At 41.5% G+C, this 24,780-nt stretch overlaps 1 protein-coding gene across 2 annotated transcripts in view; it reads left to right on the top strand.

Moving 5' to 3' along the window:
* The window catches only part of MAPRE2 (microtubule associated protein RP/EB family member 2), a 159,352-nt gene that overhangs the window by 129,417 nt on the left and 5,155 nt on the right, over positions 1–24,780 (top strand). For both annotated transcript variants that reach the window (XM_077810307.1, XM_077810306.1), the window contains 2 exons: positions 12,904–13,043; positions 16,417–16,575. In XM_077810307.1, the coding sequence (XP_077666433.1) occupies positions 12,904–13,043; positions 16,417–16,575 (299 nt within the window). The remainder of the gene's footprint in view (positions 1–12,903; positions 13,044–16,416; positions 16,576–24,780) is intronic.

The following is a 24,780-nucleotide window of genomic DNA, read 5'->3' as shown; positions in this document are numbered from 1 at the left end:
ACATATCGTTTACAAGACATAATGGCCAATTTAAAATGGCTCCTTCTGCTGCTACAAAGTGGTTGAACACATTTTACATAAACCATCGGGTGGTAATTAAGGCAAGTTGAAAATTTTCCATCAAAACTGTTTTCTGGTGGAATATTGGATTTTCAGTTAAACAATTTTTTCATGACATTCAAAAATGTCAAATTTTCCTTGAAAAATCTAAACTAGAAAAGCTTATGGTTTATGATTGAATTTTTGGTTTTAGGATCAAAAGTCAAAATTTTCCACAGGGCAATAAACCATTTTCCAGCCAGCTCTAGTGGTAATATCTTTCTAAATGGCTTTCCCAATCATTTTCAAATTGTGGTCTACAGAGCCTCTTCCATCACAAGGAGGAAGTATGTATAATTGAACTCCATCAGCCATACCCCATCCCAGAAATCTTTAACTGTGCATATACTGGCTCACAAGAAGAGATTCCAGCACGTAGTCCTGTTAGGTTGCTGGACTCTGTTTACAAAGACTTTCTTTGTCAGCTGTATGGCAAACACAGTCAGTGTGGGGTTATCAAATTCAGCAGGCAAACTCAAACTGCAAAGAGGCCAAGAGCAGTGAGCGTTGAAGGCAAGGTGAAGAGATTTGTTACTAATGTAAAGTCCTACACCGATGGAGAGGAAATAAATAGCACCGCTAGCGTCAAGCACCTGAACCTATTGCATTAAAGCAAGTTTATTTGAACTTGTCTCTATAATAGTGTCCTACTACTTAATGTAACTGAGTGATCCAGCCACCACATGGAATCGGAGGTGCGGATTAGGGTTGGGAGAAAAAGTTCTCTAAAGCCTTCCTGTCTTAAGTTCTGAACAATTGTGAAAGTTTGAGAACCACATCTATATCCCATTACCGATCTGACTTTCACATGATCCAGAGGAGAAAAGATCCTTAGTCTCTGCTAAGTTACTGGAGTGTACAACCATGATAGTTCAGCATATTACTTATGTTAAGATTTACTACTTCGAACTGTAACATTTGTTTTAGACCAGCTGCCTCCATTCTTGCCTTCTACTTTGAATGCTCAGTTAAAGATTTTACTGGAAACAATATTTTTTTCCAACAAATCCCTCCATGATGCCTTGTAATTTACATTCCTGATGGATTCAACTGCTTCAACAACAGCAAAAAAACTGCCTGAAGTGGCAAGCAGAGCATATGTGCTCTTTGATTAATATCTAATGAAAGGAGTTGAAACTGCATTGCAAACACATATATGGGGTTTAATGTTTATTATGTTAGGTTCTAATTATACACATGCTGAAGTGGTTAATTATATATAGCTCTAGGCTTCTTACATGGTGTTCTATAATATAGAACAGAAGTGAGTTATTCAGAGAAATGGCCAACATTCAAGAGTCACATGCTGAGTCTCCTTTATGATACACTTTTAGGCAGAGTGGTCACACTTTGCCCAGCTAAAGCTGCTTTGGCAGCTTGCTGCGAGCATAGGAGCATACCTAATTTTGTCTAATATTAAGCAAATTGCAGCCACCCTTTTTTAATGCTAAGGTGGAAATCAGACTATCAATCCACATAGATAGTGCTCCAATTTGATCTAAGAGCTCTCCAGTGGACTATGTCTAACGCAAAGGCTGCACTTTGGCCAACCTATATAAAGGTTTCCAGATCTGAGAATAGCAGCGTGCACTAAAATGCTGCGCTGTAACTTTCCCTTGTGGACGCTGTGGAAGTGAATGATTCATGCCCACAGCATCCACATGGGAGAGAGACAGCACAACACTTCAATGCACAGTGCTATTCATACCCCTTCAGGCCAAACTGTGAGGCAGTGTAGATGTATCTTGAGTTATGCAAGCTCATTTCCTTTATGTATGGGGCAGATTTAAGAAACAAAATTTAAGATTTTAGCAATAGCTAAGAAGTTTGGTCTGAGGATGTCAGTGGGTGGAAAAGGGGCCCTAAACAATGCAATAAGATTACAGTTCTTCTGAAGACTGAGGATTAGATTTTTGTCTTGGGTCACAAATGAAATGAGTTAAGTCTCTGATCCCATTCAGCAGGGAGGGTGTCATCACTCCAACAAACCTGTCACACAGCTGAGCAGGCTCCTGCATGTCTACTGAGCTGTGAGGGGAAGCATGCATGAGCACTGATTCCCTTGTCTTTAAAACAAATGTGTGGGTGAGAGGGAGTCTCTCAGTAATGATTTAGTTAGTAGGGAAGCTGTTAATTCAAATAACCTTTTCTAAAGCTTAATCTTCCTCAAAGATTGTTTCTTCTCAGGAGCATGTCACCAGTGTAATTTCTTATTTTATCCCTTTTTAATGAATGTGACAGAAGAAATACTGCAGTTAATGTGAGTGAGTCCCAAATTCCACGCAAGCAGTGACCATGAATGATGTCACAGAGTGCAATGTTTTGGCGTGTCCCTTTGCACTGCATTCATGCAGTTGTCACATGAGCAGAACTTCATAGCATTTTCCACAAATATTGAACAAGTTACTAATTACTGACATAGCTTCAGAGATAATTTGACCTTGAGGCAGTCAGTAGTTGGGGTATTTTGTCTGTAGGACTACAATTAAATCCCAGAAGTCCTATTTAGACAGAATCGTGGACCCATTATTTTGAATACATCTACTCAGAGTATTAAGTGACCTGGCATTCTGATCCCACATTTTTGTAGTCAGCAATGAAAGGTTTGGGATTGTAGCAGTTTATACAAAATTTAAACATTTTTAATCTGCACATAAAAACTCCCGTTTAGCAAAAAGAAAAGAAAATAGAAGCTGTAGTGGGAAATTCTTCAGCATAATGAGACTGATAGTAATTAGGTTTTTAGGGCATCATAAATACACTGCTTGATAATTGTAATGTTTGTAATAGCTACTCTATCCAATTTATGTTACATTGTCAAGATAAAAATCATTCCTGTCTTTATTAACGGTATATTAAATTATCTTACACCGGTGGTGGTTGTATTGCCAGGTACAAACTAAAATGAACTGAGTGTTAATTCAGCCAGCTGTGATGCTGCTAACAAGCTCAGTGACATGATGTATTTAAAAACTGAGCTGTGAGCTAACGTAAAATCATAACACACTGTGTCAGTTTTGGACATCTAAAGTTAACCCTGTCTGATTGGGAGTTGAGGCTGCCTGATAGCATCCCAGCTGTTGATAATGAAATGCCTCATATACCAGTGATGATTGAAAGAAACTGCTTACATGACAGATATGTAGGGGTGTCATTTAATTGTTTTCATAAATCTTCCTTTTGAAAATACAGTTGAAACTGTCATGGACTGCTGCCTAGGCAGGGAGCTATAGTAGATATTGCTATTTATTTCCATAGCACGAGCAAAGTGCCTAGTACTTTTGCAGGTAATGAGATATCCCTGCTACCCAAAGAATAAATTTATAGTTAAAATGGACCACATGCCAACACAGACCAGGCTTGAGATTCGAGGCAATAAAAACTACATTAATTAACAAAGACATACACAGGGCATGTACCTTGTTAAGCTGTTTGGGGCAGGGACTGTCCTCTTTGCTGCATATCTGTCCAGAGAATATGTAGTACAGTGTGGGCCTGATACCTGATTGGTACCCTTGGATTCCATAATATACAAATAAATAATAATTCAGTCACATTGGCTGGAGTAAGTGCACAGACAAAAATTAATAATGAAAGTAAAATACTCTTTTTCTCAATAAAGAAATAAGAAGGAAGTCTGCTGCTATTCAGCTCTGAGGAGATGATATCCTATTTTCTGTGTACTGTATCTTTAAATGTAAGGACTTTGCCTGTCTGCTGGGAGAATGAAGAGAGGTGGGGAGAGTGTTGAGGGCAATTCAGGATGGAGGATCTTAGAGTTGAGAGACTGTGCTCAGTACCATGGGATTCTGGCTTGGAATCCTCATGCTAAAATAAATCATCCTGACTGGAAGAACATGTTGGCTATTTGTGTATGGAAAATATAGCACCTCTCCACAGGGAATTAATGGAGCTCTTCCAGATTTACAGTGGTGTAAATAAGTGCAGTATTTGCACTCCTAGTGTTAAATTGTGCAGCTATTAAGTCTATCAAGGTTTCCCATTGTGAGTCCCAATTTCCAGGTACTTAGCTGATAAAAATGGTCTGGGCTGAAATATTGCATTTAATTGTAGTTCTAGATTGGAGCCGTTACACATTTTTATAAAATTTTGTTTCTGTTGGAAATTCATTTCCCCGCAAGGGCTTTCCCTGAGGCCAAACAAAAAGAGTAAATGTGGAGGTAAAACTTACTTTGATGCAAAAAATTTTCAGTTAGAATTTGCTGGACGTCCTCTGTTATTCAGATTTCATTTTCAGCTGTCTCTAGTTCATGCCATCTGGAACACTCAGATTATTTAGCTTTTTTTTAAAACGACAGTACTGATAACGGATATCAGAACATCCTGTTTGGTTAGGGTCTGATCCTGAGGAGTAAGGAGCATATCTAACTCCTGCTGACTTTAGTGGGGTTTGAAGTGCTTAGTGTCACTCAGGATAAGGAATTAAAAAAGCCATAAACTTAATATTTTAAAGCATAGTCGTTTAATAACTCTTCTGCTTGTGAAAGATGCTGTATGAGAAGTGTTATCAAATGATCTCTAACCACAGGCAGGAGACAGTCTGAGCTTTCCCAGAACACCCCACCATAGTGCCTCAAATTGCAATTGACAGAGAACATCTAGAGGTGAGAGAGTAGGTAGATGACTGTGCCTGTTCAGTCCATGCTCTCTGCACATACTCAGTCCATGTGACCTTATGATTAGAAGTTTTATGAGATGGACTTAGGCTATATAACATCGAATGTTAACTTCTGGTCATATCAACATATTCTCTGTCCAGTGATTTATGTGTTTCACATCCCATACCTAGGGCCCTACCAAATTCACAGCCACGAAACACGTCATGGACCGTGAAATCTGGTCCCCTGATAAAAACTGATCTTTTGTGTGCTTTTACCCTACTATACAGATTTCACAGGGGAGATCAGTATTTCTCAAATTGGGGGTCCTGACCCAAAAGGGAGTTGCAGAGCGATCACAAGGTTATTTGAGGGGTGTTGCAGTATTTCCATGCTTACTTCTGGGCTGCCTTCAGAGCTGGGCTGCCGGAGAGCGGCGGCTGCTGATTGAGGGCCCAGCTCTGCAGGCAGCAGCGCAGAAGTAAGGGTAGCAATACCATACACGCCACCCTTACTTCTGCGCTGGTACTGGCAGCCACTCTGCTTTCAGAGCTGGCCTCCCAGCCGGCAGCTGCCTCTCTCCAGCTGCCCAGCTCTGAAGGCAGCGCCGCCGCCAGAAGCAGCAGCGCAGAAGGAAGGGTAGCAATGCCACAACCACCCCTACAATAACCTTGCAGAACGCCCACCAACACACGCGCACAAACACACCCCCTCCCCTCCTTTTTGGGGGGGGCCAGGACCCCTACAATTACAACACCATGACATTTCAGATTTAAATCACTGAAATAATGAAATTTATTATTTTAAAAGTCCTATGACCGTGAAATTGACCAAAATGGACCTTGAATTTGATAGGTCCCTAGCCAGACCCGATTACTAATTCCTAAAGTTATACCATCATTTTTTATGGTGGTCTTCTAATGGGATGAGTTTTTGCCATTGTAGGTTGCAGTTGGAGATAATAAGCCTTGGTCTTGATATGCAAAAAAGCATATTCAATTATCTTCTGGTAACAGCTATCTAATTGTGTGTGTGTTGCTTTTTCAGTGGGTGGCTTCTTCTGTTCATTGAATTCTGCTCTAAAATGTTGTAACCCAAGACGTTACTGGACAAAGTGTGTGCATATTGCACTGTCTTGTCACTTCTGTTGTCTCCTGTTCATCTGTAAATTCAATTCAGAAATGCCCTCTTGGGTTAAACATCCATGAACTTACTGCTTCCTATACATCAGACCATGTATCCACCTGATTTCTGTACTAGCACTATCTGTACATTACAGTGTACTATAGAAGTGAAAAAGGGACTAGTTTCTGGAACTCCTTCTTTCCAAGCTATCCAAATCTTTTCAAAACCTCTGTTCATTTTAACCTGTGACTCTAAATCATGCTTGCCTTGCCTGTCTTCGCCCCAGTGATGCATCTTCACATGCTGCATTTCTGTCCTCTGATTGACTAGTCTGCAAGGATACACATTGTACTTGTTTTCGAAACTTAGAAACTTCATCTTTCTTTTCTGTTACTTTTTCTCTTTATGTTTTTAAGTTTTATGAGTCACTGCACCAAGTTTGATGAAGCAGTGCTTGTTAATAAGAGGGTCAACTTCCCTGCAAAGGGTCTAATATATTTCCAGGGGAAAAGAAGAAGATTTTTTCCCCTTTGCTTAATTCTTTCTGTAAGAAATATGCTCTGTGTGTGCATTTGAAGACAGACACAAGAGGTAGAGCTCCAGGTTCCATGAAGGCTGCCTTTACTAGCAGCTTTACAGTAATCTGGTCAATCTGAGCTAGTTGTATGCACTGTGACTATGACTGGTCCCATCTGGCTATGTTGCCTTCCTGATCTTCAAGAAGTTTTTGCTGAACTCTTAGTGGAAACAAGCCAGGAAGGAAAAGAAACAGGCTGTCCTTGCCCTAGCTTTTAAAATATGCACCCTTGTTCCCACTTTAAAAAGCTTACCATGTATCTGAGGGGATTATTTATCTGGTCCTTATGAAGGAGTAAGATTTAGAAACTCTGATGAAAGAATTCCTAGTCTACGTATAAAGAACTGGAGTACTTGTGGCACCTTAGAGACTAACCAATTTATTTGAGCATAAGCTTTCGTGAGCTACATACAGCTCACTTCATCGGATGCATACTGTGGAAAGTGTAGAAGATCTTTTTATACACACAAAGCATGAAAAAATACCTCCCCCCACCCCACTCTCCTGCTGGTAATAGCTTTCTAAAGTGACCACTCTCCTTACAATGTGCATGATAATCAAGGTGGGCCATTTCCAGCACAAATCCAGGGTTTAACAAGAATGTCTGGGGGGGGAGGGGGTAGGAAAAAACAAGGGGAAATAGGTTACCTTGCATAATGACTTAGCCACTCCCAGTCTCTATTCAAGCCTAAGTTAATTGTATCCAATTTGCAAATGAATTCCAATTCAACAGTTTCTCGCTGGAGTCTGGATTTGAAGTTTTTTTGTTGTAATATCGCAACTTTCATGTCTGTAATCCCGTGACCAGAGAGGTGGAAGTGTTCTCCTACTGGTTTATGAATGTTGTAATTCTCGATATCTGATTTGTATCCATTTATTCTTTTACGTAGATACTCTCCAGTTTGACAGTATGTACATGGCAGAGAGGCATTGCTGGCGCATGATGGCATATATCACATTGGTGGATGTGCAGGTGAACGAGCCTCTGATAGTGTGGCTGATGTTATTAGGCCCTGTGATGGTGTCCCCTGAATAGATATGTGGGCACAGTTGGCAACGGGCTTTGTTGCAAGGATAGGTTCCTGGGTTAGTGGTTCTGTTGTGTGGTATGTGGTTGCTGGTGAGTATTTGCTTCAGGTTGGGGGGCTGTCTGTAGGCAAGGACTGGCCTGTCTCCCAAGATTTGTGAGAGTGTTGGGTCATCCTTCAGGATAGGTTGTAGATCCTTAATAATGCGTTGGAGGGGTTTTAGTTGGGGGCTGAAGGTGACGGCTAGTGGCGTTTTGTTATTTTCTTTGTTGGGCCTGTCCTGTAGTAGGTGACTTCTGGGAACTCTTCTGGCTCTATCAATCTGTTTCTTCACTTCCGCAGGTAGGTATTGTAGTTGTAAGAATGCTTGATAGAGATCTTGTAGGCGTTTGTCTCTGTCTGAGGGGTTGGAGCAAATGCGGTTGTATCGCAGAGCTTGGCTGCAGACGATGGATCGTGTGGTGTGGTCAGGGTGAAAGCTGGAGGCATGTAGGTAGGAATAGCGGTCAGTAGGTTTTGGGTATAGGGTGGTGTTTATGTGACCATCGTTTATGAGCACTGTAGTGTCCAGGAAGTGGATCTCTTGTGTGGACTGGACCAGGCTGAGGTTGATGGTGGGATGGAAATTGTTGAAATCATGGTGGAATTCCTCAAGGGCTTCTTTTCCATGGGTCCAGATGATGAAGATGTCATCAATATAGCGCAAGTAGAGTAGGGGCGTTAGGGGAAGAGAGCTGAGGAAGTGTTGTTCTAAGTCAGCCATAAAAATGTTGGCATACTGTGGGGCCATGCGGGTACCCATAGCAGTGCCACTGATCTGAAGGTATACATTGTCCCCAAATGTAAAATAGTTATGGGTAAGGACAAAGTCACAAAGTTCAGCCACCAGGTTAGCCGTGACATTATCGGGGATAGTGTTCTTGACGGCTTGTAGTCCATCTTTGTGTGGAATGTTGGTGTAGAGGGCTTCTACATCCATAGTGGCCAGGATGGGGTTATCAGGAAGATCACCGATGGATTGTAGTTTCCTCAGGAAGTCAGTGGTGTCTTGAAGGTAGCTGGGAGTGCTGGTAGCGTAGGGCCTGAGGAGGGAGTCTACATAGCCAGACAATCCTGCTGTCAGGGTGCCAATGCCTGAGATGATGGGATGCTCAGGATTTCCAGGTTTATGGATCTTGGGTAGTAGATAGAATATCCCAGGTCGGGGTTCTAGGGGTGTGTCTGTGCGGATTTGATCTTGTGCTTTTTCAGGGAGTTTCTTGAGCAAATGCTGTAGTTTCTTTTGGTAACTCTCAGTGGGATCAGAGGGTAATGGCTTGTAGAAAGTGGTGTTGGAGAGCTGCCTAGGAGCCTCTTGTTCATATTCCGACCTATTCATAATGACAACAGCACCTCCTTTGTCAGCCTTTTTGATTATGATGTCAGAGTTGTTTCTGAGGCTGTGGATGGCATTGTGTTCCGCACGGCTGAGGTTATGGGGCAAGTGATGCTGCTTTTCCACAATTTCAGCCCATGCACGTCGGCGGAAGCACTCTATGTAGAAGTCCAGTCTGCTGTTTCGACCTTCAGGAGGAGTCCACCTAGAATCCTTCTTTTTGTAGTGTTGGTAGGGAGGTCTCTGTGGATTAGTATGTTGTTCAGAGGTACGTTGGAAATATTCCTTGAGTCGGAGACGTCGAAAATAGGATTCTAGGTCACCACAGAACTGTATCATGTTCGTGGGGGTGGAGGGGCAGAAGGAGAGGCCCCGAGATAGGACAGCTGCTTCTGCTGGGCTGAGAGTATAGTTGGATAGGTTAACAATATTGCTGGGTGGGTTGAGGGAACCATTGCTGTGGCCCCTTGTAGCATGTAGTAGTTTAGAAAGTTTAGTGTCCTTTTTCTTTTGTAGAGAAGCAAAGTGTGTGTTGTAAATGGCTTGTCTAGTTTTAGTAAAGTCCAGCCACGAGGAAGTTTGTGTGGAAGGTTGTTTTTTTTATGAGAGTATCCATTTTTGAGAGCTCATTCTTAATCTTTCCCTGTTTGCTGTAGAGGATGTTGATCAGGTGGTTCCGCAGTTTCTTTGAGAGCGTGTGGCACAAGCTGTCAGCATAGTCTGTGTGGTATGTAGATTGTAATGGATTTTTTACTTTCAGTCCTTTTGGTACAATGTCCATCTGTTTGCATTTGGAAAGGAAGATGATGTCTGTCTGTATCTGTACAAGTTTTTTCATGCAGTTGATAGATTTCCACTCCATACAGCTAAATGTAGTGCCTTGCATAATGACAGGTTTCAGTCACCTACTACAGGACAGGCCTAACAAAGAAAATAACAGAACGCCACTAGCTGTCACCTTCAGCCCCCAACTAAAACCCCTCCAACGCATTATTAAGGATCTACAACCTATCCTGAAGGATGACCCAACGCTCTCACAAATCTTGGGAGACAGGCCAGTCCTTGCCTACAGACAGCCCCCCAACCTGAAGCAAATACTCACCAGCAACCACATACCACACAACAGAACCACTAACCCAGGAACCTATCCTTGCAACAAAGCCCGTTGCCAACTGTGCCCACATATCTATTCAGGGGACACCATCACAGGGCCTAATAACATCAGCCACACTATCAGAGGCTCGTTCACCTGCACATCCACCAATGTGATCTATGCCATCATGTGCCAGCAATGCCCCTCTGCCATGTATATTGGTCAAACTGGACAGTCTCTACCTAAAAGAATAAATGGACACAAATCAGATATCAAGAATTATAACATTCATAAACCAGTCGGAGAACACTTCAATCTCTCTGGTCATGCTATTACAGACATGAAAGTTGCGATATTACAGGAAAAAAACTTCAAATCCAGACTCCAGCGAGAAACTGTTGAATTGGAATTCATTTGCAAATTGGATACAATAACTTAGGCTTGAATAGAGACTGGGAGTGGCTAAGTCATTATGCAAGGTAACCTATTTCCCCTTGTTTTTTCCTACCCCCTCCCCCCCCAGACGTTCTTGTTAAACCCTGGATTTGTGCTGGAAATGGCCCACCTTGATTATCATACACATTGTAAGGAGAGTGATCACTTTAGATAAGCTATTACCAGCAGGAGAGTGGGGTGGGGGGGGAGGTATTTTTTCATGCTTTGTGTGTATAAAAAGATCTTCTACACTTTCCACAGTATGCATCCGATGAAGTGAGCTGTAGCTCACGAAAGCTCATGCTCAAATAAATTGGTTAGTCTCTAAGGTGCCACAAGTACTCCTTTTCTTTTTGCGAATACAGACTAACACGGCTGTTACTCTGAAACTAGTCTATGTATGTAAAGTATATGGTGGTGATGTGTATATAAATGCTATTGTATGAAAAATGAAGCTTATTGTCACATGGGATGCATGGATCACTTAAATGTCAGAGTAAGATTCTGGGATCCTAACAAAAGATTTGTTTTATTGAGTTGTGGTTTCAGTTGTATTTAAAGTATTGATCAGGCCCTTGGGGAAAATGTTAGTGAAGATTATACACAAAGATCTGCTGGTCTCTGACAAAGGAAAAAATGGCAACTAAAGATCTTACTCTATTGTCAGAGTACTTTACCAAAAAGACTTATTGTTTTGTTTGTGTAAGAGCAGTAGGGCACTGTTAGTGTGTATTGGTTCATGTTAGCCTCATGAACCAAATTTTATTGCTCAAGAAAAGAGCTGGATTGATGACATCTGTAGATACTAAGTGCTCTTTCAAAAAAATAAGTAATTTTAGGCATACGAACAGTGTAAATTTCATCTTTACCAACTCTGTATACCGTACCTGAACTCTGTTATCAAGGGGTGATGTGGTCCATGTATGTAACTTGTAACTTCAGGATGGAAGATGCTATATTTTGGCCAGACTGGAGTTTTAACTTTCTGTTGGCAAGGTACCTTTCAGATATATCAATAATTTTATTTGTAACAAATATGAAAAAGTATGGTGGAATTTTAGCCAAAATGGTGCCCACTAAAAGCAGATGAAATGTGTAATTGTTTATACTCTCAGGGCTGTCACTAGAGAATATAAAGTGATGAGAAAAGACAACTCTTTGTACAGTAGCCAGTGTAGTCTGTGACTAAATCACAAGAACCTAACAAGCTTGACTGAATCACCGATCGTTGCAATTCCTCCCAATCAGCTTTTGAGTTTCTTGACCGAGAAGCCTGAGGACATCTTGCAGGGGGTGGGGGGGTTGAGTGTATGTGATGGGAGGGGGAGTCTTGCTACATCAAAGCTAATTTGTGGATTGAGTTCCTTAGGCTTTTACTCTTTACTCTGTTCCTTAAAGGAAAATGGGCAATCTAACAAGCCTAACTTTTCCTCCTCAAGCCTTAAATATAATTAAGGTTGGCAGAGAGGTCTAGGGAGTTCATTTCTGTGCTTTTTAATTCTGCTCAGTCATTTTTGTTTAAAAACTGGTAACCTTATGCCACATTGAGACCATAAAGTGGGTGGTCTCTTCTGAAGAATAATTGGAGTGGGACATCCTGTGCTTTGGGAGTGGATGCTGCTAATTACAGTATGTGAAGCTTGGACATCTCCTTCCACGAATGATAAACTCAGAGCCCAGTTGGGACTTTAGTAATCACTCAAACCCTAAAGAAGAGAGGGGAGAAGGGAACAGAGAAGGGAAGGGCATCATATCAGTTATCAGCCTTAGGGTGCGTAGAAAGATGGCATTAGCACTGCATTTTCCTGTGTCTATACTTAAGCATTTGTGCATGCTTGATGCTTGTGAAAGTAGAGTACCTATCGGTGCTTGGTGTGGGTGGTGTTTTCTGTGGGCAAAAGTGTTGCTGTACATTTGGGTACATTATCGGCTTTGCTTTTCACATGAAGTACCAAAAACCTCCTAAGCTGATCAGAAACGTTATCTTTTGGCCACTGCCGCAATCAAGTGCTCACTGATGGATTTAATTCAGTTTGCATCTGCTGAATTTCAGTGTGATTGTACAAGTAATGGTGTTAGTTTCTTCTCCATTTTAAAGCATAGAAGCAGATAGACTTACAAATAAAATCACCACAAATTAAATCAACTTGCCTTTCTCCAGTAAATTTTTAAAATCAATAAATATTAACTGTTAAGCTAAATGATTTAGTTGTTGCCAGTGTCATCTTTAAAATTGTAAAGTAGTAGTAATTAAAGAAATTATGTTATTTATTCACCTTTCTTTGAGTATCAGTGAGGTATTTTGTCCTTTTAAACTGAAAGAAGCATTCTTGTTATGGCATTTACTTTCCTTTTCAATATTTTGCATCTTTCTACTTAAAACCGGGAAGTAACAGCACTAGTGGTCATATACAAATTAAATACCTTTTTTCTGTACCTGGAAGGGGTAAAAATTCAAATTATTGGGAGTATAATACTTACACTGGGCATAAATACTTAAATCTGATTTTTAAAAGAGTGTTCTCAAAACAATTTTATTCTTGTGCTTTCAGGTGCTGCTAAATCCAGTCCGGTTTCTAAACCAGGGTCCACACCTTCTCGTCCATCGTCAGCAAAAAAAGCCACACCAAGCAGCTCAGCATCCAAATCAGATAAAGATTTGGAAACACAAGTCATACAACTCAGTGAACAGGTAACTTTGCTTCAACCGCAGAATTAGTTATCAGTAGGGCCCTACCAAATTCCTGGTCCATTTTGGTCAATTTCATGGACACAGGTTTTAAAAAATCGTGAATTTCAGTTATTTAAATCTGAAATGTCAAGGTGCTGTAACTGTAGGGGTCCTGAACCATAAAGGAGTTGTGGAGGGGAGGGTCGGCAGGGTTATTGTGTGGGGGGGTGGCGGTACTACTACCCTTACTTCTGTGCTGCTGCTGGCAGTGACTCTGCCTTCAGAGCTGGGCAGCTGGAGAGTGGCGGCTGCTGTCTATGGATCCCAGCTCTGAAGGCAGAGCTGTCGTCAGCAGCAGCGCAGAAGTAAGGGCGGCATGGTGTGCTATTGCCACCCTTACTTCTGTGCTGCTGCCTGCAGAGCTGGGCCCTCAGTCAGCAGCCGCCACTCTCTGGGCGCCCAGCTCTGAAGGCAGCAGCGCAGAAGTAAGGGTGGCATGGTATGGTATTGCCATCCTTACTTCTGCGCTGCTGCTGGCAGGGCGCCGCCTTTAGAGCTGGGAGCCCGGCTAGCGGCCGCTGCTCTCCAGCCGCTGAGTTCTGAAGGCAGCGCAAGCGCAAGTGTGGGAATACCGTGATCCCCTTAAAATAGCCTTGTGACTTACCCTGCAACTCCCCACTTTGAGAAATGCTGGTTTCCCCTGTGAAATCTGTATAGTATAGGGTAAAAGCACATAAAAGACCAGATTTCATGGGGAGAAACCCAGTTTCACAGTTCATGACGTGTTTTTTGTGGCCGTGAATTTGTTAGGACCCTCATTATCAGAAGCACTAGGAAAGATATGAAAAGTCATGAAAACGAAGATTACTGTATACTGATAGTAAAAGTACTGAGACAGAGCAAAACATTGAACAACTGAAAAATTAACTTCCAATTCCAGTCTGAATTATATTCACTTCACAGTGGTGAAGGATCTAACAAATGGAATAGCTCAGCTATGAACACAAAAGTGATGTCATTAAAAAAATGCTGCTCTAGCAGTTGGCTGCAGGATGGCCAATGTTGTACCCATATTTTAAAAAGATGCTAAGGATGATTTTGGGTGAATCATACTGCAGCGTGAGAGCTGCCTTAAAGCTAGTTGTACTTGAATATGCATATTACAGTTTTACTTGAATACAGATAACTGCATGGTTTATAAGAAAAATTCTAGTCCCTCTAACATGAGAATTTAGAATGAAAGAAGAATTGTATGTCTGTTATATATATATTTAGAGTTTAAGAGGTATCTTGATAATTATTTTTCCATGTTATGAAGAATCCAGTAACATTTTGTGAGTTAAGTCTGTCTTCATGGATTAAAACTTGTGATAGGAGGAATAATGAAACATAACTTATTTTCACCATGGAAAGAGGTTTAATAGTAGAGTCCTAGGGATCTGTAGTTGGATTTGGAGTTTGGTGGTGGTCAATATACTTCGCTATCTGGAAGGAAGTGGTAACATGTTGTTGTAGAGTTAAATATACAGCAGCTAAGATATTTGTAATTTGACTTTTGTTTACACAAAGTTATTCTTTCAAAAAGTATTTGAGGGCTCTGTTCTAGTTTATGTGAAACCTGTTATTTTAATACAGTCAGAATAAACCGCAAATGAGTGCAACAGGTATAGTGGTGAAACAGAGCTGGAAAAGTGTATCTTGGAACTAGATTCTCACGTGCAGGTGTCAATTAAGAGAAGTACTTTGAAACTTGAGCAGTTTCAGCTTTTCTCACATGCGGCCATCATGGGCTTTTCTTCCGGCCACAGCCTCCTGGGCGGTGATTGAGTGGGGGGAAGCACAGTGGCTCATCCCCCGAGGCCATCAGCAGGGGTTCAGCCCTGCCCCCCTCTGGAGTCACAAGTGCCAGAGGATCAGCCAGCCAGTATGAGTTCGCCACCTTCCTGGGAACCGTGGGGCTTGGGCTTCCTGCTTCAGCTGTGGGGTAGCAGGCAGCAGGCTCTATCTGTGGGTACTCTGGCCCCAGCTGCGTGGTGGTGGGTGTTGGCCCTGGGCTCACAACCCCTCCATCATCCCTGGCCCTCACTGCCTCCCTACCCACCTCTCCATCCAGTGCTTAATTTGTCCCCTAGCTTGCCGGGGCTGAGTAAATCTGCTATGGAAAGTAATATTTGTATGTCTGTTAATATCACTTTTCACTGCCTTCCAGCTAGCTAGCAAGTCTGCTTCTGTGAAAAGTGATGATATATATAACATACAAATATCACTTTTCACAGCAGCAGACTTACTAGCTAGAAAGTCTAATAAAAAAAGCAACCAAAAAAGCAAAAGAAACCACCACCACATCAAAAGAGAAGAACATGAAAAACATGAATTTGTGTTTCTATTCTGTGTAGATCCAGTAAAGAATAGAGACAATTGTATTTATTGTTGCGTTTACAACAACAAAAACCCTACATAAATAAATTATAATGATTTGGACATGTATATATGCATATTTATTTGTTTTTTCCTAAAGTTAAATAAGTATTTTAGGAAAAATTGTCAGAGTGGCCACCAGCAAGAGTTGATGGCCGCTCTCTGAGGTCACCAAAAAATTTGTTGTGAGAACCCCATTAGGGAGCACCTGGATCAACCACCTGAAAGCTGGTATTTCAGAACTACCACTATATTTTATGCCAGCATAAGAGAATTCTGAAACCCAGCACCAGACCAGTTAAACAAGTGAAGAAAGGTATAAGCAGCCACACACAGTATTCGCACTCAAAGATTTTTTTTAACATATAGTAGGTCACCTGATCATTATTCTGCCAAGGCAGGATTGACAGAAAACTAAAAAAATTATCAAAAGAGACACAGCTAAATATTTTTAAGGAGTAGATAAATTTTAGGATAAACAATACTTACAACAAATGTACATTAATTCAGCCAAAGTAGAAATGCAGCCATTATGAATATTGTGAAATTGCCATGGCAAGTGGCACAGCTTGGCACTTATAGCAGTCTCAACAGGGGGCCAGGTTTTAGTCATAGCTCCTGAGCCACTCTGTTATTGGAGCTTGCTATTGATATGTATTACCACAGCACTGAAACATTCTGTAAAAATGGTCCCTCCGGGGTGAGGGTTGAGGTGCCTTGATGGGTAGTATGGGGAAATCTACACTCTTTTGCCCATGCTTCTCTGTGAACAAGGATTTCCTTATTCCGACAGTCTGGCACCTTTAACAACTACAAAATGCACTTTTAAGTTTTTAAAGACTTGTAAAAAAGTATATATATTAAGGTTATGCCTGTTATGTACTGTCCTGCACTGTGGGCAAAACTCACTCATAGTCTGCTCACAGATCGCATGTGCCGTGCTCCTGTTATTGGAACATGTATGTTTTATTTACAGGTACATTCATTAAAACTTGCACTCGAAGGCGTGGAGAAGGAAAGGGATTTCTACTTTGGAAAATTAAGGGAGATTGAACTTCTCTGCCAAGAACATGGGCAAGAAAATAATGACCTTGTCCAAAGGCTAATGGAAGTCCTTTATGCTTCAGAAGAACACGTAAGTGCAAGATATTCTTTATTCTCGTATGTTTCCTTAATGAAAACAGGCTTCATATCACTGGCACCATATTGGGTCAAGTTCTCTAGGTAGATCAGCACAGATTGTTGCAACCTAGTCTTTTTAACAAATGTCAGTTTAAAAAACACTTTGCATCTAGAGACAATTGTTTTTTGTTATCGGTGAATGCACTGAAGGGGCTGATAGCTTTTTAGTGCAGTTGTATAAATTTTATGTGCTCTAATTTTGTTGAGATGTTAATCTGAAACAGAAGGGGACATCAAAAGTATTTTGAAGTATTTTCAAATTTTCTTGTTCCTGTCTCTGCTTTGTTTCTGCTGCTGCAATTATACAGAAATTTTTTTGTAATCCTGTTCCTTGACATGTTCTTGAAAGTCAGATTGCATAAATATGCTGAAATACAGAGGGTCCTAAATATCTCAGAATATTAAATTGAAGACCAGATAGACATGTTCACAGATTTGCACACTGTACACACTATGATTACTTCTGGTACAAGGAACATATCTGCTTTTTTATTTAGCATTTTTATCCTGTTGCTATAGGCAGAATCTTCACTGCACAAAACCCAATAATCTTTTGTCCTTTTCAGTCTACCAATATTTCAGAATTATTTTATCTGGAAGAATAAGCAAGAATCTCACTTGTATTATAGACATAGCATGGTAAACATTTAATAGAATAGGAAGAAGAGGGCTGATAAAGGATACTGACTAAATTCCTTAGATATGTTCAGGGGTAATGACTCCATGAGAATTTAATTGGAACTACTCCCGTTCATGTTGGCTAAATCCCTGTGTGTACTACTCTGAAGATTGACACCACACACACGCCCTGCCCCTCAGTCTCCAGTGCACCGTAGCTTTGGTTCCATAATGTGTTGGCATCAACATAGTCTCACTGGTACTGTGGTTTTGTTGACACTTCCTTATTTAGTATCTATTCTCAGATGATAACTTCAGTAGTAGTTGGTTTAGTTGTCTTGAGATAAGATTATTGGGTCATTAAAAGCAAGGCTAGAATAATTTACCTTGTGTAGTTTTTAAAACACTATCAAGAACTTGAAAATTGTATTTATGATTTTGATGGCCCCACACAGCTAAAACTGACTGGAAGTGGGAGGGATTCATGGAGGTTTCCTTAGGGAACAAACCAGTATTTCAATACTGATAGGACCAAACATTTTAAAAAAACTTGACCAGACATATGAGCAAAGTCATAAGAACTGCACTTATATAGTGGTCAAAGGAAATGTCTGGATGCAAGAACAGTGATTTATTTGTAAAGGGAAGCCGGAGAAATCCCTTCTCCCCATATCCTATCACATCTGTTTGTTCATTGGCTTGAATTGTTAAGCGACTTCCCAGCTAAAGAATGCTTGTTGATTCCCTTTTCTTTAGCTTTCGTTATTAGCAAAACACATCACAAAATTCAGCTTACCTCAGATCATAGTTCTGAGCCCTTTGTCTGGTTCCCTTCCATCCTCCCCACTAGGAATGTCATAAACTAATAGCTGCCCAAAAACATTTAGCATATACAGTGCAGCCCTGTTCTCCCGCATCTGGATACAGATAACTTCCACTGAATTATTGCATATTCTGCAATGGGAAAACTGAGCCCCTTGTCTTTCTTCCTTAGATCTTCAGTGCTCAATGTTGGTTTACTGAGGCAAGACATCAGCGCACTAGCACTTAGAGCCAAAGATCTAGGTGCTCTGATGCTAACAGTGGAGAGTGTAGCTGCATATCTTGCCGACTCTTTTGCAATGTCTTCTCTTTTCCTTGGCTTGGCTTGCCTTTGCGTTCTATTTTCTGCCTGTGCAGTGAATCTGTTCCTCATCTCCAAGTTAAGTGTTCTCTCTATCACTGAGCATTTTGTAGGCTAATCCCTTGGTAACAGCAGTTAGGATTTCCTGAGCCCCAAATGAAAGAGCCCCAACTCCCAAAGCTACAAGCAGCTCCAACAGTTCTGGTTTCTTGCTAATGAGTTCTTGCTAAATCCAGCTTTGGTTTAACCTCTGGTCTAATGGATTGCTAATGAAAGAGCTGGAGTGTAGGGGCTGTCAGTGAAGCAAAAGGGTTAACTTAGTGTTCAGGGTGCATTTTAGATATCAAGGGTCATGAGGCTCTCCTCAGCAAAAAGTTATAGTTAGAACAAACTGTACAAATCATTCCTGGCAAAGGCCTCATGCTTGAAATATCATTGTTGACTTAAATTTGTTTTCAGTTCATATTTCCAATAACCTTTTGGTAGCACTCTCATGCCCTGGTTCATTTAAGCTGTAATTTTACAGGCATATATTGTATTCTTTCTATAGAGCATGCCCTATTCAGACATGCCAACTGTTCTTATTCAGTTTTTAATCCCTATTTTTAATAGCTCTTTTTAAAAAATAAACTTAATATTTGTGAAAAGTTCTGGATTGAGAGCACTAGAGACTGGAGCTCTCCGCTCAGATCAGCTACCCCTCAGGCAAGGCTGTCCTTAGGATTTATGGGGCCCTACGCAGTATTATTAAACTGGTGTCCCTATGCTGGCGCAACTGGTGTCCCTGTGCCGGTGCATTGGGCTCTGTGAATACTGGTGCCCCTTTATTGGCTCTGTGAATACGGCCCCTGCCTTCTGCCTAGTAAGGGTACTGCAGCACGCACTGTGTGCATGGGAGCTGACCCGCGCTTACCTGCTGTCCTAGTCATAGCCGCAGACTCCGCGGGTCGGTACTCCGGGGCTGGAGCACCCACAGGGAAAATTTTTGCATCATGCGCCCCTCTTCCCCCTTCCTGCCGCACCTGCCGCGCGCCAGCCACCCAGCGCTTACCAACTCTCCCCCCTCCTTCCCAGTGCTTCCAGAGTGCCGCAAACAGCTGATTCGTGGCGTTTAAGCTCCGGGAGGGAGGGGGAAAAGCAGGGGTGGGGCGCACTCAGGGGAGGAGGCGGGGTGAGGGTGGAGCAGGGGCGGGAAGGGGCACAGGCTTGGGGGAAGGGATGGAGTGGGGGTGGGGCATGGAGTGGAGGCAGGGGGGTCAAGCATCCCCTGGCAAGATGAGAAGTTGGCGCCTACGATCCCAGTGGTGCACCAAATTTTTGGGTGCCCTACACAGCCGCATATGCTGTGTATGCCTAAGGAAGGCCATGCCCCTAAGTAAATTCCTTATAGAATTTAATAAAGTTTTATATGCTTGTGATAGAATTTGATATAAGTTGTTTCAGAACACCTATAAAGGATGTTGTCTGTTACATTCAGTAGATTTTTACAGTAATTTCTGTGTAACATTATTACATTTTTGTAGAATCCTATTGGTTTCATCTCTGTTAAATTAATACATAATTAAGGCTGTGATGTGGTCGCGGGTATTTTTAGTAAAAGTCATGAACTAGTCACCTGCAATAAACAAAACTTCACAGCCCCGTGACCTGACCTTGACCTGTACTATAAATATCCCTGACTAAATCTTAGCTGGGGGAACCCCCCCCGGGGGAGCCGCTGCTCTGGAGGGGGGAGGGGATGGTGGCGGGCTGCTTCTCTAGCGGGGGGCAGAGGGGGCCCAGAGCCTGCAGCACTGAGGAGGAGGCCATAGAGGCCATAGAGCAGCGACTGCTCTGGCCACTCCCAGGGCCACATCACCACTGCTGCTTCTGCCACCCCCAGGACTGGTGCTCAGTCGGTCCCCTGGGCCAGCCGCACCAGGGATGGGCAGTCCCTGGGGTAGCTCCAGCAGCGGCTGATGCAGCTGGCTGAGGGACTATCCGAATGGCTGCCTGCGGAGCGGCTCCAGTAGCAGCCAGCGTGGCTGTCCCAGGGCCACCTGAGCAGCAGTCCCAGGGGCTGGGGTCAGCCACACTGGCCAGTGCAGAACTCACGGAGGTTGCGGAAAGTCACGGAATCTGTGACCTCCTTGACAGACACAGCGCCCTATAAATAATCCATAAGGCACAACCTGGTCCATGGCTTTATCAGCTTCTCTACGTTGCCTCTGTACTGAACTGGAGACAACAATTTTAGGGTACCAATAAAGCAGGTTCCATTCAGTCAGTAGACTTTCTCTGCTGAGATTGACAATGCAGGCACCAACTTGGATGAGTTGTTTTTTCTTTTTTGTTTGTTAAATCTTTGTTTATAAGAATTTTTACTCAGTAACAAAGATATGAAGGGAATACAAACATCACCCAGAGAAAAATAAAATTAATATTAGCAAGTAAAAATCATTTATTTGTGTCTGTAAGAACAAAGCTGGATATAAAGAGAGGTGAAGAGGAAGAGTGCTGGGGAGAGGAAAGACTTTAAAGACATCAGCAAAGTCGCAGGAGCATTTGAGAGACAGATACTGGGTCATTAGTTTTTTAGTAAATGGCTTGCTTATGACATGGATGTGCTGAGAACTGAACTGGGACTTCAGTTAGCTAGTAAAACATTTAATAGTCTGTTTAGCCTAACAGCTTTCAGTCACTTTTGAACTGGGATAATTCAGTCTTGTAATCCAGAGGTGAAAGGCTTCATATCCAGTTACGAATCCTTGAGCCATGCAATTCTGGCTTGTAGTGAAAAATTTGCTTCTTCTATTCTCTCTCCTAAACAGTCTAGTCTTTTGCAGTTCAATGGAAGCTAAAGGCTTGCCATTATTTAATTGCTTTAGTGCGTATCTCTATCCCTGTCAGTCACTCAGCTCAAGGTTCTCAAGCAGTTTGTCTTAATTTAGTAATTTTTAGCACCCTACTGCTCCAGTCCCTCAGAAAGAAACTCCAGTTGAAAGAGACACTTCCTGAAGTAGATGGGCTTCATAATACCTGACTGTGCCGGCAGTCACACCTGTGTGGTTAGATGACTCACCGTATAAGTCAGATAGATTGAAGAGTCAGGTTATTCACAGCTGGAAGCTAGCATCTCTATTAGGGGAGGCCTGAGGTGACACAATCCTACAATATATGGTAGAAGTAAATGCTCTATTACTTTACTTTTTAGGGATGCTGTTCAAATAGACTATATGGTCCCAAAGTGATTGTGCATAGTGAAAGTCTGACTTTCCTATTTCATTTGTATAGGTACAGACTGTATAAACTGAGAAATTTATGCCCATATTTCAGAACAACTTCTTCAGGAGTGGCCAGGGCACAGGGAGAATTTGCCATTTCCAGCCCAAGGAAACCATTCCTCAGGCAGACAGAAGACCACCAGTCTTGTTCAGAGTCAGAGTAGGTTCCCAAGCCACTTCTTGGCTCAGGATTAGTGGCTTTCCCTAGCACATGTACAAGATCAGGATGTACAAGTTTATAATATCATGCATGTATTTTCTAACTGGTGCCTCAGAAAAATCTGCATATCAGGGGGAATTGATTTAAATCAAATTTATTCAAATCACTGATTGTAATCATGTTTTAAATCAGCAGCCATGAAACATGATTTAAATAATTATTTTAATCACGTTTTACATTCATACTTTATAGTTATTTTCCTGAAGAAAGGTTGATTCTCGTTGCTTGGTAATCATTAACACATCTTGATTTGCAACTAAATATAGTCCTTACATTAAATCTGGTGTTTATTTGTGTTAATCAGGATGATATCTGTACACTTCTATTTAAGTAATTATCTACGTTAATTTTTTGCTTGTGATTTGTGTTAAGCTCTATTTCAGTGTTGCCCAAACTTTTCCTGTCAGACCCCCTCTTATCAGTAACAGAATCTGTCCACGCTCCCTCTCCGTTACAGCACGAGCTTTGGCTGAAGGCAGAGTGGGCGGGGGCCAGAACTGGAGCTGGGGCTAGAGGCAGAGCTGGCCTGGGGGCAGAGTGGAGCTGGGCTGGGGCAGAGCAGAGGACGGAGAGGAGCTGCGGTTGGGGTTGGAGCTGGGCTGGGACAGAGCAAAAGGCGGAGTGGGGCTGGGCTGGGGGCAAAGACAGGCGCTCTGTCTCCCATGAGGGCTGCTTTAAATATGCTGGATACGTAATACAAAAAAGTTTATCAAAACGTTTTGCATTTAAAACAGATTTATAACCTGTATTGTCTGTAGTTAGTAAATTGAACTAATTGTTTCTGGTCATTGTGTCCTTCAAGATTTTAGATCTTATAGATCTCATCCTCTCTTACCTAGCTTTTATTCATCGATTGACAGAGAAAAACAAGCTTTCCTGCTTTTTCAACTCCCATCTGCGTTTGAACTTGAAATAAACTAGTCTTTGAACTGAACTAGTTGAATAAACTAAAGTGAAGAAAATATTTTATCTGTACCTGAGGAAGAGGCTACTATTGTCAAAAGCTAGTTTAGCACTTCAACAAACTCAGGTGACATCTACCAGTACAGTGGTTTTGACTGTCTCCAAAGTTTGACAGCAAACATGTAATGATTAATATTTTAATGTTTAAATTAAATAATTTTAAGATTGTAATAAGTTTTGGCTCAACATAGATTGTCAATTTCAAATATAATTTTAAATAGTGTATTTTCTTAAAAAACAACCCTGTATTTAGCTTAAATAAAGTCCAATTTCAATAATGAAGAAAGCTGATTTAAAAAAAAAAAAGAATTGATTTTAATTTACCGTGGCATCTCATCAGACAGGTAAACACCCAGGGAGCCACTTTAATGCCCAAGATTAGGAGTATCAGTGCTGATATTTTGACTTTTGTGTATCATTCTGTTTTTATTTTGTTTAACTTCCCATCTGAAAAGGACCATTCCAAAACCAGCTCAGCATTGACACCAAATGTAAAAACCTTATTCTGCCTCCCCTATCCTCTAGAAACATATAGTTACCTGCTTAAATGGAAACACTTTATTGCATAACCTGCTTTGAATTAAACTGAGAAGCCTCAAATTCTCTTCATCAGACTCTTCCCCTCCCCCCCCCTTTTATTTCCCCCCCCCCCCATCAGCCTCTACATTTGAAAAGTAGCAATATCCGTTTTGGAGAGTTATTTACACCAATCACGTCTAATAAAAATTGTCTGGCGATAGCAGGTCCTGCAGAAGTATTGGATTGTTGATGGTACAACTTGAATGGCGGCTAAGCAAAGTTGTCCCCCCGCCTCTCAGTCGTAGTCAGCTAGCTATCACTAATGTAGGGCAGGGATGAACTATGTAGGGTCTTTTCAGTAAAATCATTCTCCAGAATGATGAAATCTGCTGAAACAAAGCATAGCTTTTAATGGTGCCAGAGTCAATGGGAACATGGAAAGTGCGCTTTAAGATTTGGTTTTTGAGTTCCAGTATCACTAAACTGCACAATATTTTACTAAAATTAGTATCTTGAAATAATAAATCTCCGATCTAAAAGAATCAGTGTTTATTTGCTTTATAGTAAGGTGCATTCTATGAAGCATCTCTAGAGAATGTTGTACATAACTAATCCGTTTTTTTAAATAATGGGATTTAATGGTGGTTCTCAGACAACAAAGGCCAGACATAATGTCACTAACAGTAGCCAGTGAGGTCAATGAATGCTGAACCCAGAGTTGTTCAAAGAAATAAATATGTTTTAAATAAAACGTAAATTAAATACATATTTAATTATTCTTAAGGTACATTTTGTGGATTAAATAAAACTCCCAAAAAAGTTTAGGTATCCTTTTAAACTTTGATTTAGGTTAGCAGAATCGTGAATAAAACAACTAAGGAAAATAAAAATATCTGTTTCCTAAAGTGCATCCAACTTTTGAACACGAGACTGTATTTCACTCATTTGTAAAGCATTCTGGACCTTGTGCATTTTATAATGTAATTTAGCAGATCATGCTTCTGTGATCATGCTTAGCACTTAGCTTTGCAGGGCTGGGGAAGGGCAGGAAAATCTGCTCCCTAGTGCACCTCTGCAGGAGACAGCAATACTATATTGTAGGGGAAAGGAGGAAGAAAAACTAGAGCTGCCATCTTTGTTAGCCAGCCCCAGAGGGGGGCTTGTCAGGACTGCATTGTGGCCCTGCCCCCAAAGAATCCTCAGAGCTGCATGGGGGGAAGTTCTGACTTCATCTCTTCCGAAGGTAGCACATTGTTCTGGCCAGTGCTGCTCCCAGTGCCCAGAGAGTACTGCACCTGTGGGTATGGTGCTTCCTGTCTCTCCTCAGTTTGGATATTATTACTGCCAACCCTAAATGTTCAAAAGTGAAGAGTCAGATCCAGAAAATCATGAGTGTTTTAAATGTTGGGTTCTTTTTAAACGCACCTTCTGACTTTCGAGCCTTTCGAGCTT

The sequence above is a fragment of the Eretmochelys imbricata genome, chromosome 2 (assembly GCF_965152235.1).
Source record: "Eretmochelys imbricata isolate rEreImb1 chromosome 2, rEreImb1.hap1, whole genome shotgun sequence".
Classification (NCBI taxonomy): domain Eukaryota; kingdom Metazoa; phylum Chordata; order Testudines; family Cheloniidae; genus Eretmochelys; species Eretmochelys imbricata.
The sequence above is the reverse complement of the archived record's forward strand: the minus strand, read 5'-3'. Positions and strand labels throughout refer to the sequence as shown.